The sequence below is a fragment of the Anopheles coustani genome, chromosome X (assembly GCF_943734705.1).
Source record: "Anopheles coustani chromosome X, idAnoCousDA_361_x.2, whole genome shotgun sequence".
NCBI lineage: Eukaryota > Metazoa > Arthropoda > Insecta > Diptera > Culicidae > Anopheles > Anopheles coustani.
The window spans coordinates 2,745,545-2,770,283 of NC_071290.1; the positions used below are offsets into that span (position 1 = coordinate 2,745,545).

At 47.8% G+C, this 24,739-nt stretch overlaps 1 protein-coding gene across 1 annotated transcript in view; it reads right to left on the reverse strand.

The window, feature by feature from the left end:
• Positions 1–863: 863 nt before the first annotated feature.
• Positions 864–24,739, reverse strand: part of LOC131269491 (kinesin-like protein Klp10A) — a 29,182-nt gene continuing 5,306 nt past the window's right edge. Inside the window, exons 4-11 of the mRNA XM_058271866.1 lie at positions 19,193–19,401; positions 16,519–16,717; positions 11,179–11,276; positions 9,939–10,474; positions 9,617–9,863; positions 8,881–9,537; positions 8,661–8,820; positions 864–2,685 (exon numbers count right to left, since the gene is read on the reverse strand). Of these exons, the coding sequence (XP_058127849.1) occupies positions 2,552–2,685; positions 8,661–8,820; positions 8,881–9,537; positions 9,617–9,863; positions 9,939–10,474; positions 11,179–11,276; positions 16,519–16,717; positions 19,193–19,401 (2,240 nt within the window). The 3' untranslated portion in view covers positions 864–2,551. The remainder of the gene's footprint in view (positions 2,686–8,660; positions 8,821–8,880; positions 9,538–9,616; positions 9,864–9,938; positions 10,475–11,178; positions 11,277–16,518; positions 16,718–19,192; positions 19,402–24,739) is intronic.

Here is a 24,739-nt window from a genome sequence, read left to right on the forward strand (position 1 = left end):
CCTCGATTTTAGTATTTAGATCAATTTTAATCTTGTTATATCTCTCTCTCTTTGCTTCTTTTTATTCTTTGTTATATCGTTTCCTTTCTATCAGTTATTTGTTAAATAGTGATTGAGTCGACACAACTCTTCGCGTCCATAGAGATGCACATCGAATGCATCGGGCACCTCTCCAGCCAAGGTACCGCGTCCTGCGTGTGTGTGTGTGAGTGTTTTCGAGCCTATCTGCCTGTGCTTCATCCGATGGCATAAGAGAGCATATTATTTTACAGTTTTGCGAATGTTTCTTCGCCACTATTCCTGTCTGGCGCGAATTTGCCTACATATTTCCTACGCAAGGCGCTAGCAAACAACTGTTAGGGAGGGTTGCAATATAGTTCTCAGTCCTTACATTATCGTTTAGCAATGGCCGACAATGCCTCTGTTAAATTCGTGCAGTGTGGTTCTAGCTTCCACCCAAAGCTGCGCTCAGCTTCAAATAAAGGATAGCACACTACATACTCTATGATCGCTTACTTTTTGTTTCTGTTTTTGGTTAGCAAATAATGTGTTCAACTCAATGGAACAACGCAAAAAAGTAAACCAAAACAAAAAAACACTTAAACTTTTACGTTAGATGTTTGTTAAATATATTCGAATTCTCCAATGCAGCAGTGTGGGGTACACTTTTGCGGGCTTCCAATCACTCTTATATCCTGACTTAGACACAATCCCCGTCATAGTTTTGACGTACGTTGATAGTATTTGTCTTTTAACTGGTTCCCATAGGGATCCTCCTAACTATCATCAGCAATCGTCATTTATTCTTCTTTCTTCGTCCGCCATGTTTGACGTTTAATTAATCGTTAGCACTTGAAACTTAATTTTCCGCCACTTCGGGAAGAGGACCCCCTTCGAGTGTTATGTTTTAGGTTTGTCTGTTTTTTTGTTCCGCCTAATGCTCTGGCTTATATCACGTAGTTTTGCGCATTTTCAGTATAGCAATTAGTTGCCAATATAATAATAGTACATTTTTCATAATAGTAATGATAATAATACAACAATCCATTCTAGTACTTTTCACTTTGGGTTTTGTTCAAATCTTCTATCCTGGCCTGTCGTGGTTCATTGTGTGCCGTCGTCCACTACTCGGCTGACTACTCGTTTCCCTAGTCGAACAATGAGAACTGCGTCTAACTGTAAAAACATTCTTCGTTCACTGCGCGTATTTCTGCTTCTTCTTTCCCAACGGCTGTCACCCCTTGTCGTCGAGGAGTCTGTTACACATCTTTCTCTGACCCTAGATACATCTCGTTCCTACATAACCTATCACCATAGAATGATGTGTGTTTAAGTTTATTTCTGCTTACATCGTCCCATAAATTGGACCGGAATGAGTTGGGATGTACGAGAAGGTACGTAGTAGAGGATTCCAATATCGGGTGAACGGTTGAAAATAGGTAGAGAGCCAAAACAAAACAAAAATTGTCCCGGGCTGTGCGTTTGGCAAATGCAAAGCGTAGCACAAAAAAAATCGACCGAATCAGCATGGGAGCACAATCATAATGTGATTTAAGATACTGAAAAAACTGCAAACGATAACCTACTTCTTCTTCTTGGCGTAACGACCTTTTGGTCATGCCTGCCCGTTAAGGGCTTACGAGACTTGTTTCCCTGTTGTACGTGGATAGTCAGTCCTCTCGTACAGGGGAGGGTCCGGTCTCATGGACCGATTTTCTAACCGGCACTACCGCTCGGTTGTCGCGGACCCCCGCAAACGATAGCCATATAAAGCAAATCAACATACAATGGCTTACCATCGTCCTTACCACCCTGAAGCATGAGTCGCTTGTAGGTTCATCGACTAGCATGTCCAAGCAACACGTTATTGTGGACTACAATGAGCACGTAAGTGTGGAAAACATAAACAAAAACTGAAAGTAATACAAACACTATCTAGCCTGAATACCCAAGCGACTAATTTAATAAGGCAATATTCGACTGCCTCATTTCGGCTCTTAAAGATCAGGATAAGATCGTAACTCAGTTCACAGTTTCAGCAAGGAAACTGCCTTAGCTAAGTGCGCCAGCGCCTTATCAAGAAAACTGCAGTAGTTAGGCTTCCCGACTGTGCTCTCCGTTTTTTTCTGTCGCACTGCAGTATGTTGGGGAATACTTTTGTGGAATACTATTTCGCTTTGTTGCCTGCTTACTCCTGTGTCGCTTCATGTCATTATTAGGAGATAACATTGACTCCGAAGGAAAAACATACATTAACATTTATACATTATATACGTTATACATTAACAAAAAAGGGTGACAGAGCCCTCGGTTTCACGAAAAACCCAGGATACAAACAATACAACTACAACAATACAAAAAAAATGTTCAAAATCCATGATAGTATACGAAACAAGTTAAAAAATGCGCTGCAGTTTCACTTAAAATTAAGGGATGGGAGGAAACAGGAGAAAAACCCGGAAACCCGTGCGTGGTTAGTAACTGCTCGTCAGGGCATAACGGGGTGCAGAATTTTGTTCGCTGGTGTTAGCTCGAGTGTACTGGACGCGCCTCATTTTGTTTTGCTCGTCTTCGAGACCATCTCCTCCTGCGCGAGCTTGGTTCGCAGTTCCGATATTAGGTCCTTGATGGACTTTGCCACTTCGGACAGCTGGTTGAACAGTTCCTCTCCTCGTTTGCAGTATGCTAAAATTAGAAAGAAAGAATAATACAATAAAGTATCGTAAAGTTATGTTCAACAGATCTAACTTATACAACAAGAAATAATGTTTTGTTAAGAAGTTCAGCTTTCAGTTCGCTCCCAACCTCCGGACGGAACGGATGCGATTATAATTGCTGCGTCGAGCGAAGTCTCAGCCAGCCTGGGTCAACGCCTGCGCTTACTTAGTCCTCCGAGCATTCGTATTAGTGTTGTGCAGCGTCGAAGTGTTGTGCATAGTGGAAGTTTTGTGTCGTCCGGATTAGCCGCCCGGTGCTCAGTACCGGACTGATAAGCGGGCTTTTGTTCTTCTTGCCATCTCTCGCCTCCACGTTATTCGTGCAGGAGAGCAACTGTGTGATTAGTTTCGACTTGCCTTCCTTGGGTAAGTCGAAAAGTATCGTCTCATACCTTTTCCCGTAATTTTTTTTTTCTTTTTGTTATTATCCGGGGAGTGTTTTCTGGTCCCTTGGCGTTGGAGGGGTGATCCATCCATGGAAGTCGAGGAGACCGTCGACCTAACCGACGGCGACGGCGGACCCTTCACCTTGGTAAAGGGTAAAGGTGACTCCACGAAGCGTAAAGCTTCCCAGCCGTTGGGTGAGGCGACATCCAAGAAAACTAGTGATGGCTCTGTCCTGAGACCCCGCTCGTATCCGGAGTCATGGCAGGGAGATTATTTGGTGTTCTTCATGCCTGGACGAAAGGCGTTAGATATTAGATCGATCGCTGCTTCACTACGCAAGAACTATCCAGCCGTTACGGATGTTCTTCGTACGCGTCCAAGTAGAATTAGGGTCACCGTAAAAGACCGGGAGCAAGCGAATGCTATTGCTGCTAGTGCCGCTTATGCGCAAGACTACCGGGTTTATATCCCTGGTAGCGTTGTCGAGATCGATGGTGTCATCAGTGATTTGGATTTCCCCCATGAGGACATCCTAAAATACGGATTGGGTGGTTTCCATTCCCCTGCGATGGGGGCGGTGAGGGTAACGGCGGTTCGACCGTTGTTCTCCTCCGCAACTGTCAACGGGAAGAAGCTGTATCGGGAGACCCGCTCGATTAGGGTTACCTTTGAGGGTGATGCTCTTCCGCAGTTTTTGATCCTCGAGGGTATCCGCGTCCCGATAGCCAGGCCTTTTGTAAAAAGAGTTTTGACCTGCGGCAAGTGTAGTAAGTTGGGCCACCATACGGACTTCTGCAGCAACAAGCTAAGGTGCGCTAAGTGTCGTGGTGAGCACCTGACTAGCAGCTGCATGGCCCCAGAGTACAGATGTGTGCACTGTAAAAAAGAGTGGCATGAGACTAACTCATGCCCGGTGTACAAACGTGCGCAGCTGGAATTCAAAAAGGCACAATTCCAGCGTGCTGACGGAATGTACTCCTCGGCCCTGAAGCGTGGCCTACCGAGTGACGACGCCCTGAGTCTCCTGGAGGAGGTTCGCAATGCGTCTCCTACTGCGATCTCGGAGCCAGCTCCTGCGCTTCCGCAGGTTGAAGTGGTTAAGAAAATGTCTGGGATGCAGTCTTTCGGAAGGCAGCCGAAAAAGGCCAAGTCCAAAAATCCCAAGGCACCTCCTCGTCCAACAAAAGTGCCAAGCCGTAAAAACCCTTCCCTTAAATTGGACGAGCCTCCTACCCCTCCTCACCGTCCCCCAATATCCCCTGCTAGACGCAAAGAGCTGAGGCAGCTCTCGGGAGAGCGGAGGTCCTCGCTTCCGTCCCTCTCGGGGCTGCTGAACTCTTTGCTTAACAGTCTAAGCATTCCTGAGCCCCTAAAAAACCTGGCTGCCTTTGCCTTGCCCCTGATCCAATGCGCTCTTAAGCAATGGCTGGAGCAATGGCCTGCTTTGAAGTCGTTGGTGCGTCTAGACGATTAAACTTTAAAATGGCCAACATTCTCCAATGGAACTGCAGAAGCTTTCTTGGTAAAATAGATTTTTTTAAGGGTCTGGCATTTCAACATAACTGCGAAGTGTTTGCTCTCTCAGAAACTTGGCTTACCTCAGATATCACTTTAACCTTCCAGGGATACAACCTAATACGTCAAGATCGTCACGCTACAGACAGGGCTAGGCGTGGAGGCGGAGTAATGATTGGTATCAGAGACTGTCACAGTTTTTGCCGATTACCCCTCCCCTCCCTCGAGGTCATCGAATGTGTCGCAATTAAGACAAAGCTAGGAGATCTTGACTTTTCTATTGCCAGTATTTACATCCCTCCGGAAGCCAAGGCTGATACAAGCAAGATCAAAAAGGATCTCCAATTAATAGCAACGGCAATACCTCCGCCGTTTTTCATCCTAGGCGATTTCAATTGCCATGGAGTGGATTGGGGATGCACACGCGATGATAATTGCGTACCAATCATAAGGGACCTTTGCGACAATTATAGCTTGACAATCCTCAACTCCGGTGAGGCAACTAGGGTTTCAACACCTATGGCACGAGGAAGCGCAATCGATTTATCTCTATGCACGGGATCGCTTGCTCTGGATGTTTCGTGGAAGGTCATCCAGGATCCGAATGGCAGTGATCACCTACCGATAAAGATTGCGATCACTAATGGATTCAGCCCGGTGGATAGACCGGACGAATATGACTTGACCCGGAATATCAACTGGGCAAGGTACGGCGAGCTGATGTCAGCTTCGCTTTCTCTTGTAGAGCCTGTTTCTAATCCCTTAGAGGAGTATCAAAAACTCGTCAGCTCAATTTACGAGTGTGCCCTTGTAGCCCAGACAAGGAATCCCCACCAAAGGCGCAAATTCAAGAGACCTCCAACTCCCTGGTGGGACAAGGATTGCCAAGCCGCATTCACTACAAAAGAAGAGGCATATGCCCTTTTTATTACCACTGGCTCCATGACTCTATTTGATAACTATAGAGCATTGGAGAAAAAGTGCAAGAACTTACTGAAGGCAAAAAAGAGAGGTGGGTGGCGGAGATACGTCAGTAACTTAACTCCTTCCACCTCTCTTAGCTCGCTTTGGGGCATGGCAAGAAGGATGCGAAATAGAAGCGCCACTAATGAGAGCGAAAGACTTGATACGGACTGGCTGGAGCCTTTTGCACGCAAGGTTTGTCCTGACTTCGTTCCTGTGCCAAATTTTCTCCAATGCGCACCTGGCAGTGATCCTAACATGGATGCACCATTCACAATGTCTGAACTCTCACTAGCTCTTTATTCAGGCAAAAATTCCTCGCCGGGAATGGACCAGATTGGAAATAAATTGATTCTCAATCTACCAGACGTGGTGCGGAAACGACTGTTGTGTTTATTCAATAACATGTTTGAGCACAACATCGTCCCTCCTGAATGGAGAGAAGTGAAAGTAATTTCTGCGTTGAAAAACGGCAAACCTGCATCAAGGCACGACTCATATCGCCCAATTTCGATGATGTCCTGCCTGCGAAAATTGCTCGAAAGGATGATTCTACGCCGCTTGGATAGTTGGTTAGAAACAAACAACCTCCTATCCGAAACCCAATTCGGCTTTCGCAAAAGCAAGGGCTCTAATGACTGCTTAGCTCTTCTTGTGACTGAGATTGAGTTGGCTCATTCTCGAGGCGAAATGATGGCCTCAATCTTCTTAGATATCAAGGGCGCTTTTGACGCAGTATGTGTAAATATACTGTGTGAAAAGTTAGAAAACGCGGGATTGGGACCGTGGTTAAACAACCTTCTTTTCAATCTTCTTTCGGAAAAGGTAATGAATTTCGAACATGGTCAGACTAAAGTGCGCTTGACCAGCTACTTTGGACTTCCGCAAGGGTCCTGTTTGAGCCCGTTATTGTACAATTTTTACGTGAGTGATATTGACTCATGCCTGGCGCCAAATTGTACCCTTAGACAACTAGCGGACGACGGTGTTGTTTCAGTCACAAGCAACAGCATCATCGGGTTACAACGCCCTTTGCAAACCACGATGGATAATCTTGTCACGTGGGCTGACAACCTAGGTATTGAGTTCTCTACTCAGAAAACGGAGATGGTTATTTTTTCTTTTCACTACAACACGGCGGAAAATAGGCAAAAGAACCTAGTAAATCCCCAATTTGATGTCCATATCTATGGCTCAAATATCAAAATCTCCAGCACGTTTAAATACCTAGGTGTGTGGTTTGATAGAAAGAATATGTGGAGAAGCCACATAGACTACCTCGCTCAAAAATGCGCTAAAAGGATCAACTTCCTTCGAACGATCTCGGGGTTCTGGTGGGGGGCACACCCACAAGATCTCCTGAGATTATATAAGACAACTGTACTGTCCGTCTTGGAATATGGGAGCATATGCTTCCACTGGGCGGCCAAGACGCATTTGATCAGACTAGAAAGGATTCAGTACAGATGTCTTAGACTTGCACTAGGGGCTATGAAATCCACTCATACCATGTCCCTAGAAGTGATTTCAGGAGTGATGCCGCTTAAACTTCGCTTCGAGCAACTTTCGCTTCGCCTTCTCATCCGTGCCTCAGTATCGAATCCGTTAGTGATTGACAACTTTAGCCGGCTGCTAGAGATGCGCTCAAAATGTAGGATAACAAAAACTTTTCATGACTACTTATCCCTACAGGTAACCCCTAGTCAATTGTGCCAATATCGTGCCAGTCTCCCGGAGTCCTTCAGTTCCTCTTTTATAACTGATTCCTCAATGAAGGAGGAAATGAAGGCTATTCCAGAAAGCCTTCGCTGGACGCAGATTCCCAGCATTTTTATGGAAAAGTATGGCCACCTAGACAACCAGTTCTACACCGATGGCTCCTCATCAGAGGAAGGCACGGGTTTCGGGGTGTACAGTAGTTCCACCGAAATCTTCTTTAAGCTGAGGCAACCTTGTACAGTGTACATATCAGAGTTGGCCGCAATATTTTACGCTCTGTTGATTACCAGCGCGAGCCCTGCTGATCACTACCATGTTTTTACGGACAGCCTCAGCGCAGTGGAGGCGCTCAGGTCAGCGAAGGCTGCTAAGAGCCCCGATTATTTCATAAAACAAATATTGGAATTGCTGGGCTCATTGTTTGATAAATCATTCAGAGTATCTCTGATATGGATCCCATCTCATTGCGGCATCACCGGCAACGAGAAAGCGGATGAGTTGGCCAAACGGGGGGCCTTATCCGACCTGTTTTTCGAGAGACCAATTCCCCCTCACGAGTTCCTCCGTGTCCCTCTACAGCTCTGTCTCTCACGATGGCAGGGCTTGTGGGATGCGGATGAGCTCGGCAGGTTCTTATATTCGATATCACCGCGGGTTTCCCTGCGACCCTGGTTCAAAGGCTTTTCTGTGGGTCGCTCGTTCATTCGCATGATGTCGAGGCTAATGTCAAACCATTATGCGTTGAATGCGCACCTACAGCGCATAGGAATAACTGATAGTAAAGCATGCAGCTGTGGCAACGGATTCCACGACATTGACCATCTCCTCTGGTCGTGCGTGGAGTTTGAAGCCGCCAGACCCGAACTATTTGCCGCAGTCCGAGCGGCAGGAAGAGTCCCTGTGACCCCCATCCGTGACATCTTGGGACAGAGAGATTACAAGTATGCATGGATCATATTCGCTTTCGCCAGGGAGTTTGGAATCACTCTCTGACCTTCTCCTCTTCCTCCCCATATATCCCTTAGCCTCCCACGTCCTATCCATTCCTACTAGTATATGTTAATCCTTGCTCGTAGTCTCGTGTAATTAGTATATCTAAGTAGTAAATGTTATACGTCTTGTTCGGCAGGGCGGTTGCCAGGCCAAGTATCGGGCACTGAGCAACCGAGCAAGACAAGCAAGAATGCTGAAGAAGCATTAATACGGCCTGGCCGTTCAAACTAAAATTTAATAAGAAGTTCAGCTTTACATTTCGTCACAGATTTTTGTTAATCAAATAATCAAGAACACGTTATATTCTTGTAGGAAAATAGTTGGCACAAAAACTAAAATGCACGTGTCAACGCCGAAGAAGCTTACCATCCTGGTCGTAATCAACGGTAAGCGTCATGTTGTACAAATCCTTTGATTCGGGAACAAACTTTTCGAGGAATTCATTCACCCGCTGGTGGTTATCAAGCACCTCTTCCTCCTTCTGCTGTAGGTCGGATATGGCCATCTCCATGGACATTTCGTGTTCCTGCAAACGACGAAACGGATAATGTAGGTGTTTTCGGCGGCAGACGTCGTGGACACTTACGTTGAGCGTTCTGAGCTGCAGGTGACCGTTGCCAATTTCCAGCGTACCGGTGCCGTTCGGTGGCTCGTCGCTTTCCATCGGTTCGTCGGTGCGCTCGGACGGGTCGATGACGGCGAGTTCCTTCGCGCGGTGCGCGTATCGGAGGGTGTTAAGTGTGTGTTCGCATGACGTCATTCCCGGTGCGATCATCGCTATCATGCACGTCTTGATGTTCTCGCCGACGAACGAGTCGCGCAGCACCTGCGTGAGGATGCTGCCGCGGAACGGCAAATAGTTCTGGCGCCCGAGCGCCCGGATGCACTCCTTGAGTGTCAGCAGCGACTTGTTGATCTCGGAGCTCTCCATGCGCGTGCGCCGGTCCTCGGATGAGGTGTCCGCTCCACGCTCGTTACCCGCCAGATCGATGAAAGAGAATTTACCGTGGATCTTGTTGGAGCCGCGCGGCCGCAGCGTGAGCGAAAAAATGGCGTGTGATCGGGACGAGTTCGCGTTGGCCGCCGTTTGGCCGGAGGTACGCACACTCGTACCGCCGCTGATGATCGCCAGCACCTCCTCGACCGAGTCGACCTCCTTCTCCGTCAGCCCGACAAGCTGGACCACCTTCTTGCCGTCTTCGAGCACGCGAAGCTTACGCTTGTTAGCCAGTAAATCAAAGACCTTTGTTCATCGAAATGATCGAAGAAAATTAAAGTATCAGTATATCAGTCGAAAAACAAAAAGGAGCCCTGCTGCGCACCTTGCCACTGTAAATCTCGCAGAAGCTGGCTGACACCACGAGGTCCTTCACGCTATACTTCGCACTGTGCAGATAATCGAAGATATCCCGGGCGGCGAGCGCGTATATACCGCTCTTGCTGTCCTGCGTGCGTCCCTGGAAGTTGCCGCCCATGGTGTGCGTCTTGCCAGATCCGGTCTGACCGTACGCGAAGCAGGTTGCCATGGCACCGTCGAATACCGACTGCACAAGCGGTTTGGCGGTGTATCTGCGAAGGAAACAAACGGAATATCGATGTTAAGCTAGCAATGACGATCTCGCAGGAAAGAATATAACCACTCACGTATAGACCGTTTCGTTCGTGCACGTGTCATCGAATGTGTAGTCGAACCGGAACTTCTGATTGTCCAGATACTTCGTCAGGTCCACCTTGGTCTTCGGTTCGTGCACGATCAGCGTGTTCTTATTCGGCACGCAAATTACGTCGATTTCCTTGCGCATCAGCTCCTTCTGACTGAGCGGCCGCTTCCTCACGCACACCGTGATCTGATGGTTCTCGACTGGCTGCCCGTCCATCAGCGGCCGGAAATCGATCGTGTTCTGGTACTCGCGGATCATGTTGGCGAACTCCCAGTTCGGGTTGCCGCCGTCCTGGTTCATCAGTGCGTTCTTTTTCTCGCGCATCACCTTGAACATATCACGCTGTTGCTTCCGGTTCTCCTCCATCATACCGACCGTAACTACGCACGAGGACCGGCGCGACACCGAGCCGGCGACGGCCGCATTGTTCGCGTTCGTGCCATCGGCTGGTGGGTTGGTGCCAGCACCGTTCACATGGACCTTCGGCGGCATCGGCATATTCCGCGCGTTACTCTGTTGCTGGAAAATGAAAGCAGAATCGAAATCGGTGCGATCATTCAAGGGAACTCAAAACTCAAACTACGGAACTTCACCGTACAGAACCTTGCAAAAACACACCAAAAACTGAATAAAATTACAGAACTCTATCTACCAGCAGGTAAGTGCAATAGGCTAGGAGTAAGGCGGAGAGAAGATCAAACCAATGCAACAGGAATGTTTTGATAATTCGTTGCATTACACACACTTCATTATTACTCCAGAAAGTTTTGAAAGTAGCTTCTGCTTATTGTGCAAATGAGACTACGGGGTAGATAGATTAAAACATCTCGTAAAACATTGGTACGTCTTCTCCCAAACTCCATTTAAATTTGAGTAGATTATAAATCGGTATAACAACTTTCAATTATAACTTTCATCGGTATAACAACAACTTTATAAGCATTCCCAATTTAAATTAGTTCAAATCAGGTTGATTAGTTTTCAAAATCGGGGGCTAACATGATTAGGCAGCCTTGTCCTTATATGGCTGTAACTGGGCGATTAAAAATAAGTTTGGATAAGAAATAGAAAAAGGGTAGGGTAAGGTTTTTTTTCTGTCGTTTGTTGTTTTTAATTCTTAGAGATATTCGAACTACCGAATACTGTTGCAGTTTGTTGGCACTCTATTTTTCTACACTCCTTTGCTTTGATTAAAGCAATTGCTACTTTCAGGAGGAGCTTACCTTTGTCTGTGTTTTGGTTTCGGCAGGTTGCTCCGCCGTTTCCCGCTTGCCTGGCAACGAGCTCCGTGCGAACTGCGGGTTGACAATGGTGTTCCGAGCTGGAAAAGACGGCTAAACGTTAGTAGATGACGTTTGCGCATGCTGCACTATACCATAAAGTCGTACGTAGCTCATTATTGGAATATTGGCAAATAGCTCTCTTGGGTTAAACGGCCGTTCTTATTTTTGATAACACCGGCGCAGTGGATCATCGGAGTTGGGACACATAATAAAACAAACTACCGTAACCAAACCGCAGCATCATGTCGTTCCGCCTCCGAATGTGGGAGGAGAGAGAACAAACTGGTTTTCCGGTGCTGTCCGTCGTCCATCGGTGGATGGACCGGCGTTCGCGGGAGAGCTGCTTAGCTCCGATTCCCGTTTGGCAAGCACGGGCACAGTCGGCGAAAACATAACGGATTCATGCAACAAGACAACACGGTGTGTGTGACTGCAATTAAGAAAGCTCCAAAAACCGGTCACCGATTTTCCAACCCCAGCTGTTGACACGCGGTTCTAGCCGTTCGATCCGGTTGTCGTTCGGCTTGGAAGGGTTCCCTTTTGACCATGAATCAATTTGGCAGGCCCACCCAGCGCGAGCCCAACCGAAACACCGGATCCGGGTCACATCGGGATTTCGGAGTGGGGCCTATAATTGGGCCGAGCTCCCTTCTGTCGGTGGATGGGATATCAGCCGGGCGGGACAGTTTTGAAGCAGTGTCAAACGAAACGATAAGCATCGAAAACAATCCCAGTCGCTTCCAGCTGAGAATGCAATTTCTCGCAGCATGTTGCAAACGTTCGCTTTGGTTTGATGGAGGAATTTGGATAACCAAATATATCTCGTCCCAATGAGTATGACCTAGTTCAAGGGTTGGAACAATATTTTTTTCTTCTGAGCAAATTAGCAATTGTTCTTCATAGTTCCATTGAACCATGGTTGAGTGTTTCTATATGTTTTAATATCGAAAATGGATTATGAAACGGTACAAAACCCTTTGATCGTTTGGAGATCCAAAAGTCAAAAAGGAACTGTTTCTTAAATGTGTTATTTAATTCTACATCTGTTAATGCTAACTTTGAATTCTACCAACCAAAGTGCATGTGACAATCGACGTAGAAATGTTTACATAACCATAAGTGAAGTTTGTGCTTATTGTGGAACCATCCATGACAGTGTATTCATCTTCATCTACCTAATGTTCCCCTCAGGTATGCCCCCATCAGGTTATTTTTTTTAACAGCGTCGTCGCGTCAAAGGTGACTGTTAGAAACCTAACCTTTCCGTGCCGAAAGAGTTTTCTCGGAGGCGGAGAAATACGGTCAAGAATGCTGTGGCGGCGGTGGCGGTGGTGATGGTGGTGAAAAGCAAAAGCCCCAAGAACCGTTAAGCCGCTAACGAAAAAGAAAAATACCCCGCTTGTGCGTGTGTGTGTTTGTGTGTCCCGGTGCCCGAAAGGCGATCTCCCCAAACCAGTTCCTCCCAATAGTCCCGATCGTCAGCTTTCTTCTGGAGGAGAAGGAGGAAGCGATGTCGACGGGTCGTCGCGCGAAAGTGTATAAATGATAGTGGTGCGCTTATTTTCGGCATCAGAGAACCGACAGAACTTTCACGGGCATGATCACGAATCTCACTCCGGCTCAAAGGAGAACAAACTGCCCAGCAGGCAAGAGTAGTGTTGTCGAGTGCATAGAAATTTAGTGTGTTTGCGGGTGATTTCTTTGTGTTCCGCAGTTTTTCATCTACACTACTTTCGTGATCTAGAAGCGACCTGAAACATCGAGGGTGTGTGCTTGCGAAGTGAACAGTTTCGTTGGAGTGAAAGAAAGTCTATCAAGTTCTCAACATTCCAAGATGGCAAACATAGGACTACCCATACTACGAGTGATCGCTGCCTGTGTTCTACTGGCAACACTGACGTCCGCCGACGGTGAGACATCCGATGGTCAGATGCAGCTGGTAACCGTTCCTTCCACCACGGTGACGCCGAGCCCGACGGAACCACTAGTTTTTGATGGTATGTACACCGTTCCGATAATCCTAGCTTGGAACCTAACTTCTCACCGCTTCAACAGAACCGACGGTGACCAAGTTTTTCACCGCCGTGCAAAGCCAGCTGCGCTGTGGATATCCGATGTTTGGCATTCCGTCGCTGGCCCCGCTGAAGCTCAGCTATACCCTCAAGACGTCGTTCGATCTGTTGCAGCTGAAAAAGTAAGCCCAGCGGGTGGGAATTTTTCCTTGCCGGCAGGCAAACCCAACAAAGTGTCTTGCGCTAATCGCTGTGTGTTCATTTTTCGCCTCGTTCCGTTCCGTGCCAGGATCAACATAATGGCCTCGAACTTCACCATTCACGGGCTAAACAACTTCACCTGGAACCCGTCGAAAACGTTCTTCACGCGGACGTCCGCCTCCGTGCCGTTTACCTTCCCGAACGTGACGGCCTTCGCACGCACCACCCTGAACGGGGCCAACGGGACCTCGTACGTCGAGCTGCGCAACGTCACCATCGCCCTGAACGCCCAGTATGAGGAAAAGGACGATCTGCTCTACGTAACCGAGCTCGGCGGTTCCATCATGCTGGAGGACGCCAAGGTAGGGGTCCGGCTCCCGGTTTTCTTTTCCATCTCTCCCTCTGTAGTGGGCTCTCATGCGCAAACGCTTGTTTCCATTCCCGCCAGGTAAAGATCGCATCCCTCTTCCCGAAGAGTGCCAAGCTAACGAAGATCTGGAACAGGGCGATCGGCAAGTCACTGCCGATTCTGGTCGAACTGTTCAACGCCGGCAAGCTGAAGATCGAGTACCTTAACCGGCTGCTCAGCGGCGCCAAGTTCTACGCCATGAACACGATCAACAACGCGCTCAGCACGTACAGCCTCAACTTCGACCGGCTGGTGGAGGCGATGATAAAGTTCGCCGATGGTACCTCCGACTCGCTCCAGTGTGATCCGGCGGCCGTTCCAGCCGACGGGCTACCCGGATGGCTGCGTACCGGCTCGCACTAGCGGCCTCATCACCCACACACGTTACATTAACTCATCCCGAATGCACTATCCACAATAAAGTGGGGTTAGGATTCTACTTGCCCCAACCGATAAAGCAAACGCCTGTGTGTTCCAGTGCCTTCTCTTCCGGTTCAGTTGCGACGTGGTGAAAGAAATGCACTCAACTATCCAAGCGCACCCAATCAACCAAAGTGTCGGGGCCTTCTTCCGTCAAACTTTTCTACTCAGAGTTTCAGCGATGAACATTGAACTCGCCGTTTAAGGACGTGCGGTAAGAAACATTCCCTTTCTTCGCTCGTACTAGCTGCTCGAGAGTCTATCGTTGCCTTGCGAATCGTGATATCACTAACGTAGTTCTATCCTTCCTTTTTCACAGACGCAACGTTACAAGCACTTTCAAACGGTGATTGCAACTATCACCGTAATGGAATGTTGCTTGCAGCTTACTCAACTAACAACTTTGAAAGGAGTAGAGAGTATTCAAAACCATCGTTAAATGAAATAAACGATGTCGTTTTGTGTGATTATTTACAATTGTTCACAGTTGGTTTATCCGTCCAAGATTAGCGGTTAACTTTCATTCAACTGAAATGAACACGAATGATTGTTTCCAATGAATGATAGTTGCTGTCATCTATTGGCATGGATTATTCAGTTCAGTACGCTTTTAATATTTAACAACTCAGCAAGAGCTAGGGAGCATTCACTAGAGATGTAAACACCAGAACTCTGAGGTTTGTGTTCCCCCTGATCGTTGTCGGATCGCGTCAGATTAAGAAGAAACCGGGCGTTTGAAAGGATAATCAGTTATACCTCCAAGCTCTTCGAAGCACTTGTTTCTCAGAGACGCAGAGGAAAGCACTTATACTGATCGCAGTCAAACCCTTTCTCCCTTTAAGGCTACAAACACAAACACTGCTGTAGACGCGTACGGAACGGTGATCCCTGAACAACTGCGCCTGTTCCATTTGCAACGACATCGCCGATGCGAAGCTCTTGCAGGGATAAATAGAACCCAGCTAGTGTTCGTGTGTATGTGTAACACACACCTCCACTTTGGGGCGCCTTGATGCCTCAGAAGCGTTCGTGCTCGCGTACATCATGGAGAGTCCGACAGTCCAACCATACCGTGGCCACAAAGTCAGAACTACCCTATCAACAGGCGGGACACATATTTGTATGCCTTTGGTTGCGTGTCTACTCAACGCTGAATCCTTCTGCTCCGTGTCCTCTTCCTGTGCACACACCGACCGATTCCCATCAGCGGTCGATATCTATATAAACGGTACCGCCACAAACGGCCGTGTCCCTCACAAAGAATCTGCAACTAATGGGACTTCCGAGTGTGCTGTGGAGAAAAAAACATATCCCTAATTTGAGAACAGCGTTCTCCGCAGCCCCTCTTCCTTTTACAAACCGTAATCACATCTAATGACCGCCCGTTCGGTGGTGTTGGTATTGGTGATGATGGCGCAAGCCTAGGACGGTCGTCCCCTTCCTAGTCGATATTCGAACTCCTTCTCCTGCTCCTTCCGGTACGCTCTTCCTCTGGGAAGCAAAATGCAGTCACGGTAATTACTGGACCTGACAGCCTTTCCAACGTTCGATGTCATTTATATTCCAATGACCTTTGGAAACCCCCCACACCCCCACGCACACTTACAATACACGCTTGCGATTGTCCTCCATTTGTCCAATACCGATTCGGCATCGGCTGACGTGTGTGTTTACCTCCGACCCGTTGTATGCTGGGTTGCACTAGTTTACCCACTCTCTCCTAGTTACCAGGCCCCGCTTTCTCGGGTGCACACCCGAGAATCGTGCTAGACTAATTTACATCATTCGATACGGGAGGCATGGGAAAGAACGGGAGGTGATCCGTGGGAAAACATACATCCGTGACCATGCGGAAGCGGTTCGTGGCCCCGAGGCTCATTCCATATATATCGGAACCCCGTGTTTTGGCGTACCGGACCGCGCCGGTGATTTGATAACGGCGGTCGATACCATACAGGTGCTGCAAAAAAACAAGCACTGAAACGAGGTCATGTGCTGTTCCGCATTTTCCTACCGGTGGTGCAAGCAACAATGACGGTGGTGATGACGACGCTAAGGCCCGGGAGGTGTTCTCTAAGGTCAAGTTTGATTTCAAAGTTCCACGCATGATCACTACACTTCGGCCAACATCCTTTCCCCTCCCCCGCCGCTCCCCGGAGGGAGGACGACTCAGGAGCTATCGGCCTTTCCCAGGCAGAAGAGGTACACCTATTTTCGTGACAATCGTAGCAAATTTACCATTGTTGGCGATGCGCGTTCCGGTGGTTTGCGGTGGTGGGTCCGCCTTGACTGGCTTGGGCTGCTGGCTGCCGGCGGTCGTTGCGTTGTTCATCCGGTTCAGGGCCGACGTGAGCGGTGCCATCGGCTGGCCAACTTTCGTCGCCTCGGCACGTTTCGCCATCAGGTTGTTGAAGCGGATCGCCGCGTGGGTTGCGTTCTGCCATCGGAAGCCATCGGAAAGGGGCGGGGGAGGGAGAGAAAGAGAACAAAAAGAAAGCAAAGCATATTAATTAGCATACACGGTGTTGACACGGGTCGTTACTGTGGACCGGGATCGGCCCGAATAGAACGAAAAGAAAAACAAAATGTAGAAGAGAAAGTAGCGGAATCTCACCAGTTCACAACTGGTGAAATTATGGAGCCCAAATATGAGGTGTGCAGAGTGCAACCAGTGGAAGGGATCGTTTACCTCCCCTTGTGTACGCGAAAACAACCAAAAACACAGATACAACGGTACCAGCAAGCAACATAATTAAGGTGCAACACACATAAACGCAACAACCAAAAAGCAGCACCTTTTAGCTACCAAACAAACGAAGTGCAAAGAAAATTTGAAAGAAATCAAATACTAATTAATCTATGCGATAAGAGATAGAAGGGGGAGTAGTACATGAAGTAACAAAAAATAGATGACACCTCAGGTGTGTATGAGCGCATGGGTATGTAAAGCTGCAGAAGAGGGAGGGCGGTGTGTTTCGGTGCTGGTAAAGCATAAATTGCAACATAGGGGGTGGATTCTCCTGCTTCTTTGGCGTGAAACAAAAACAGAAACAAATGGAGAGCTCGACTGAAGTGTGGGATGATATTTGTAGCCGCCTACCGTTTGTTCTGGCTGGGAGTCCTCCTCATCCTCTTCGATGGAGCTTGATCGCTATCGTTTCCCGGTTGGTGTTGTTGGTTGTTTGTTTCGTTTGTTTGTGTGTTTGTTGTATTTGTATCGGAAGTTTTTGAGTAACAGACGTTAAGATGTTTGTTTTCGTTTAGTTTACGAATGCGTTAGGAGGAGAGAAGTAGAGAAGTTAAGATAAGAGAAGGAGTGATCACTTGGTTAATTACAGTTTTTTTTTCTTCACTCGATCTGTCAAACGATTCGAATGATTGAACTTAGTGACAGTAATTAAAGGAATCATTTGCGTTGCGATATTGATTCTAAGTTAAGAGAGTACCACCGAGAATATATCCTTCCTGCGCGGGGACACCAGAAGAGATTCACTTTTGGCGCACAAGTTTGCCCCATCTTACCCTACCTTGGCGCTTTTGCTGGAACTTTTCGAAAAGAAGCAACCGATTGTAGATCCACCCCGACACTTCCGACCTACGATGGGCGATCTGTCCCCCGCGCCCTCCGGTGCACCGTCGTTTCCTCCCATCAGACGCCGACCATTCCGTCGGTTGTTGTTATTGATGTCCGGTGGGATCTTACTCCCGGCATGGAATGGTCGTCCCCTAGCTCCGGTGCCGAAACTGATTTCGAAGAATATAGGAAACATGGCACACAAGCAAACCGCAGGGCGGGGTGTGGGGTGAAAGAAATCACTCGAAACGGGCCCGAAAGGAATATTTTCCGGATCGTTTGTTCGTTCACTGGTTGGGCATTAAAACACCGTCTATCTTCTCAATTACCGAGCGCGCAGGGTAAGGCTTAGAAACTATATTTCAGCGACCACTGCAGTTGAGGAAATTTCGACCAACACCAACCAGCGTCGTTAGCTAATGCACTCGCGTTAAAAACAGGACGGGCCTTTGCCAGGTTGCCGCGCCGGAACCGAGAGATTGGAAGCAACCAATTTTCGTCATTTTTTTTTTTTTTTTGGCAAACAAACATACACACACCAACCAACGAAAACAACCTCGCAGTTACCATGGCGGGTTCAGTATGTTCGGTTCGGTTTTGTCCGGTTTGGGGACGCCGGAGAAGCCAACAGGGAGCAGACTCTATTTAAACCTCCGTATCATGCTTCAAAGCATCCTTGGAATTTCCACGGCATATTCAAACATAGCTGCGTTGTGTTTTGCCTACATTTTTTTTTAGCGTGTGTTAATTCGACACTATTCTGTGCATGAAATGCGCAACTTTCGCTGAATCATACAACATTCGGTCACGGCCGACCCGCACACACCCCGAAGCCTATTTATTTCCGTTTCCATGGCATCAAGTGCGCGCTTGTTTTGACAACGACAACGAGAGGCTGGGGGGTAGGTGCAGCAAAGGGAGCGAACTTGTAAAACACGGGCAACAAACCAGGACACGGATCGGTCGGATCGGTTTCCCAGGCATCCCCTGCCATCGGCTGCTGTTGTTTGCCGAAATCAACAACCTGGTCACGGTGTGAAATTATCGGTTTTGGCAATAAGGAATAGAGAATGGAACCTTCTTCCTACTCGAGCCTTACATTTCTTCGCATCCTGTGAGAGAAATGAAACAAGCCAAATGGGCCAGCAGCAGCAACAACCATGGGGTAGAAGTTTAGCAAAAGGAGATAGCCAAAGTTTTCAAAGACACAATCGATTTATCCTAGTTCTAGCTCCGGAACGCTTCAAACTGGCAATACAACAAATGTACGGGGGAGTAGGTGTGGTAGCGCCACAGAAGGAGAGAGATATAGGATGTGGCTTTGTGTGGTGTACTTACACGTGACAAACTGGCGGGAGCCTGGGCGGAATCCTCGTCCCCCGCCTGGGACTCTCGCGGTGTGGCCGGCGGTATGTCCACCTTGTTCAGCTCGAGCAGCGTGTCCAGCTCGATCTCCTTGCCCTTCGATTCGCCCCGCTCGTACCACTCGACGGTCACCGAGCGGGTGGCCTCGTGGAACCGCGACACCATCGCCGTGTGTACGCGACCTGGAAGAAGCAGAAATGGCAAAAAAAGAAATCAATATTCGACCCAACTGTATCGGTGGTACGGAAGGATCAATAATTTAAAAACAATATGTTGATAGTCCTTGCTTCGAGTACTAGCAGGCAGTGGAAGGTAAAGAAAGTCCTATTATTGGAAGTCCTAGGTTCGAGTGGAGGCGAGAACAAAAGATCACGAGTCTTTCGATCTATACACCGTCGATCATTAGAGTACATTAACACAACTCTCCGCGGAGACAGACCACCAATTCCGAAAAAGGATGTGTTGCATGGTGTAATTTGGGAAGATTGTTCATGACGGTTCGAAACAAACGTGTCGGGGGAATCTCGGACATTGAAGCTCTTGTGCAACTGCTCTTATGGTTGAGTGAAGCAATTACATTTTCTTCTCTGCGTACAGTTGCTGCATTGATTGTTGTCAGTGTTTCCGGCAGTACCGGCGTCGCTGGTGGTGTTGATGGCGGTTTTGCCCCTCGGTGGTTGAACTCGTTTGCTTGCAGCAGCATGATATCTGGCTTTGGAAGCCTTCTCGTTGCTCGCTGCAGCCACCGTCTTGATGTTTCCTTTTTTGCCACCAGCTCCCCGCAGCCCGCGGTATTCGGATGTGATTGTGGTCTGGCTGCTTTCGGCCGCGGGTTCGGCTGGATGGCGCCTTGGTACCTGCTGCAAGTCCCCGTCTGCCACCACGCCGCCGCCGCCGCCGCCGCCACCGCCTGGAGATACTGCCGACGATGATCCTACGCCGACAACATCGCTCGTCGATTGGCTGGACTGGCCCTGCGGCAACTTCGACTCAGCCGTGGCACGGGTATTGTCTCGCTTCGTGGACGTTTTGCCACCCCTGAACAGGGTGCTGAGCCGCTTCTTGAACCAAAGCATATTGGGAATGCTTCGTTTGCTCGATAACACACCACCGATACACCTTGGCAACGGACACTGCTACTTGGCTGCGCTTACACTGCCGTTGTGCGACGTTGACTCTCTACACAACTGCGGGACGACTGCGGGTTCGACGATTGCTTCTCCGTTCACAAATCGGCACCTCTAGCTGCATTATCCTCTCCCGTAAGCCTCGTCACACTATCGGGTTTTGCTACGCGGTGGTGCGATTGCTAGTATACCGAGCTGGTTCACTTGGAAGCTGACGTGAAAGTGACTCCTCAATCTCGCACGGGCTTCATCTGGCGGACGGGCGATGATGATCCGCACCATCCGAAACAGCACCGACCTCTGCCACACCCTCGATGTTCGAATATCGAGTCCTCGGTGCCGTGCCGAATGAGAAGTCGGTGAGTTGTGGTTGAACCTAACGCGTTTTCACCACCACACTCTGCCTCACTCTTTTCGTTTTCGCTCACGATAGCTTCCACAGCACAATAATTTGGCCCCGCATTTGGCCGTTTTGCGCTCCGCTCGAGCGAACAACTAGTTGTTGTGTTTTTTTTTATTTTTGATTGAAGTGCCTCAATTTCTTTTAGTGCAGTTGTCGAATAAAAGTTTGCCAAAACGGAATCAAACAGTTCATCGTTCGGATCGGATCTGCGGCCGAGAGGAGTTCCAGCCCGTCCGTGTGCGTCGGTGTGCGTTGTTTCAGATCAGCTCCCACCGCGGATGGATGGTAAAAATCGACAAAAGTAAATGACCCGATGACACGAATGTGCAACGATCCAGCGCTGGTATCGATATAGCCGGAGCTGGCGATTATAGTACTCTTAGCTTTCGGTAGTCTCCGAAATTCGCCACTCGGTCTACCCGAACTTTTACACCGGCTATTCAACTTAAATATATAGATGACCGCAGCCACACGAGCCGATTGAAAACGCAACCAACATTGGCGAGATGTGCTTTGTCACCGTGGGATCTCGGGTGATCGATACTCTTGAATTGCTTGATGCTTAAGAAAACAGCGTCCACACTGCAACGAACGCTGAGCTAACTGCAACCGCGACGAACTGTTGCCGGATCAACCGTCGTACACGTCTGAGGCGAAATATTATGGCGCCCTGCTTCATTACTTCCATTGCGGGGAGAGATTGTTTTCAACTATTGCTTCGCTTGTCCCAAGTCGTCGACGAGTTCGCGCTCCCCCTCGAGTTGACACACCGAGCACCATCTGGTTCGGCGACTGACAGAGCAGCGTAGGGCAAACCCTCGGCCTCCGACCGAGGCCGAACAACGAACGTCGACGCGGTTCACTTCCGCCCAATAAAAAACTTGCAAACGCACACGACGATGTCAAGTCTTCCTGCACCGATGGCCCCCCTCTCTGTGCTCGTAGGTTTTCCAGCAAAGGACCGAGGCAGAACCTTCGCGTGTCAAACTCGCGCGAGTCCCTTTCCCAAACAGGGTGAGGACATCTGTGAGTGTGCTGTCCTTTAGGCCAACGGACCCGAAGTTGTTTTTTCAATATACTTCCTTTTTAGGGCGAGCTAAGGCCACGGTAAAAACACATGGGAGGTGAACAGTGATGTACTTGTGACAAATAAAACCTCACAGCACTTATTTTTCCAGCTTTCAATTGGGTGTGTTTACTTCGGACATTACTGCATTTTCACGAGTACACCACACCACATTTCCTCTACGATTCAAAGGTGGACATGAAAATTAAAAAACCCGGATTTGATACACCACTGCCTGTAAAGCACGGAACGAGCTGACAATAACCGATCCAAACACAGTCCGGAATCGGCTCCTCGCGCATGGAGCTTCCTGTTCCGTTGCGTGTGCCCTTGTGTGTGATGATTAGTGTCTTTCTTCGCGATCGGTGCTACTAGGACACTACACTATATTTATACCTCTTTCTCTCCCAATCTCCCTCTCTCTTTATTTGATTATTGTCCTTTTTTTCCTTTTTTACGTCCTATCGTATTCTTTACCATTCCGTAAAGCGCAATAGAACTCTACAGCTACTAGGACACACCACTTCGATCGGTCGATGAACTTCGAATCTTGTACCTTCATGCCCATATGCTCGTGAAACATGCATGACATTCTCTTACTGTATTATTCAGTAACTTATCGGATGCAGGCCAGGCCATTTGAATTTGGAGATGGGACGAATATGTTTCCACCCCCTAATGAAACTGCTGTTTCTATTATTTACCGATAGTGTTACTATTTACTTTACAGTGTTATTGTCTTTAATGTTTTTTTAGTAATAATAATACGTTCATTATATTGTGTTCGCTTCCTTCCCCATGATATATATATTTCTAGTTTTTCGAAGGGTTATGCATCTATCGTCCCTCTATCATATCTTCACCCTACTAGATTGTTCCAAATGAGTTGAATTCACTCGGAAAAGGGAGCCAAAGTTTGAGACACGTAGCAAACATCATAAAGAAAGTGGAATAAAAAGTAAAACAAATTTGCTGCGGCAGGAAGGGGCTTTTTACTGACTCAGACTCTACCCGACTGGTGGTGGTAAAATCCGTTTTACCCTCTTCAAATGCTGTTTAACAGCTGACAGCGCTTTGTTGTGGTTTCGCTCACATCCAACATCCAAAACAAAGAGCGGCCCATGTTTGAAATATTCATACGAAACGAAAAACACAAAAAGTTGTTCAAAGGGTCATGGAAAACTCTGTTAGTATTTGAACCGCATTGCCACCGGTGCAGGAAAACTTACGAATATCAAAAGATTTTGACAGATTGAATCGCCTACCGATGGATCTTAACATTGAATAAATGGTCGCTTAAAAGCCCAACAAGCACACGGCAACAACAAATCAAGTCATACCAAAAACCATTTTGCAGAAGGAAAACCAACTAAGCAGGTAATAGGGTCAAGATTGGAAACCTGTTCAACACATGAGTAATCTTCATTTGTGAAAGTAAAGCTTTCCGCAACAACTCCCAGAACAACTTGCACGGAGGAAATATTTCCTAGTTTTCCTTTTTGGAAAAAAAATTGCAAGATGCACGATTAAGAAGAAGCAATAACATCAGTCGAATTGGCATTTCGTTAAATATCTTCACAAAACCTCAAGATGGGAAAATCCGCTTAATCCGTCGTAAACGTCGGAGGAGACAAAGGAAAATAATGCAGGAGAAAGACTTATCACGAACGTAAAACACAAACGTCCTTGTGCCCTCTCCACAAACGGTCGCGATAATGACGGCTAAGGTGAACGCGATGCACGTTCCGGGGTGGCAAAAATAGCAAACATGGGGCTTGCGCCATCATCAATCGCAGGGAGAGCCCTGAGAGGCCTATTTTTGGACCGGTCTGTAACACGACCGGCACTTCCTTCCACAGACCTTAAGCTGGAAACCGACTACTACATCCGTAACGGCAGTGGCCAAGAACTTTGCCTCAAAAAAACATATTAAGGAAAAATGTTGCATCGCGAAAGGTGATTTATTTAGAGGTAAATATTTACTCCCACTTCTGTTCAACGATGGGATTTTATTTATATTTCTTCAGCTTTAAAAGGTTCCGCCGCAGCCTGAGAGAGCTCCATCATCCGTCCGGAGTTTGTTTCTACCATTCCGCCGAAAGGCCACGGTTGGAACTTCCGGTTGAAGCAAAAAAGCTCGAGCCTAGAAGACGATCTCTTTTTACTATCCCCTCTCTCTCACACTTTGTGGAAACTGGGAAAAAAAATCTGCACCACTTTTCGCTTCGTAAGGGGGTTTTCTTCGCACACGTACTTCAGTGTGTGTTTGTTGCGAGATATTTGTGCAGAGTATCGATATCTTCTTTAATCTGCATTGTCGCCGGAAGGCAATACACGCAAACTCAGCCTTACTCTATCCATCCATGTTGATATTTATTACCGGCCACAGATAAATCACATCATCAACCACCGCATCAAGGGTCGTTAGAGGCGGGGGACGGGATTTGGTTTGTTCATTAATTTGTGCGCCGGGTGCCATAAAATGAATCGATGCTGATTGATCTTGTCTCTTCCTTTCCTTTTTTTTGGCATAAAATTGGTCGATTGTTTTAGTCGGGAAAATCAACTCTTTTCCACCGCCACAAAATAGGCCAATCCGAGTCCGAGGAACCGGCTTCGACTTTTATCGACTATTTGTCGGACTGCGATTGCACAAATCACCAGACAAAACCGTCCGACCGTGTTTTGGTCCAGGTTACTGACCATCTCTACAATATTTGTGATACCCGGTGCTTGTGCATATCCTGTTTGTAATTGTTGTACCTGAGACTTACTAAAAAACTACTAAAGTTAAACAAAGCTCCCGTTCATCTGCACCCGCAAAGAAAAAATGATCGTGTTGAAAATAGCTCTCGGTGTGTTTCTGTGTGTGTGATCGTACGTGCCGGTAATGAAGCGCGGTAGTGTGAACTTTCCAATGATGA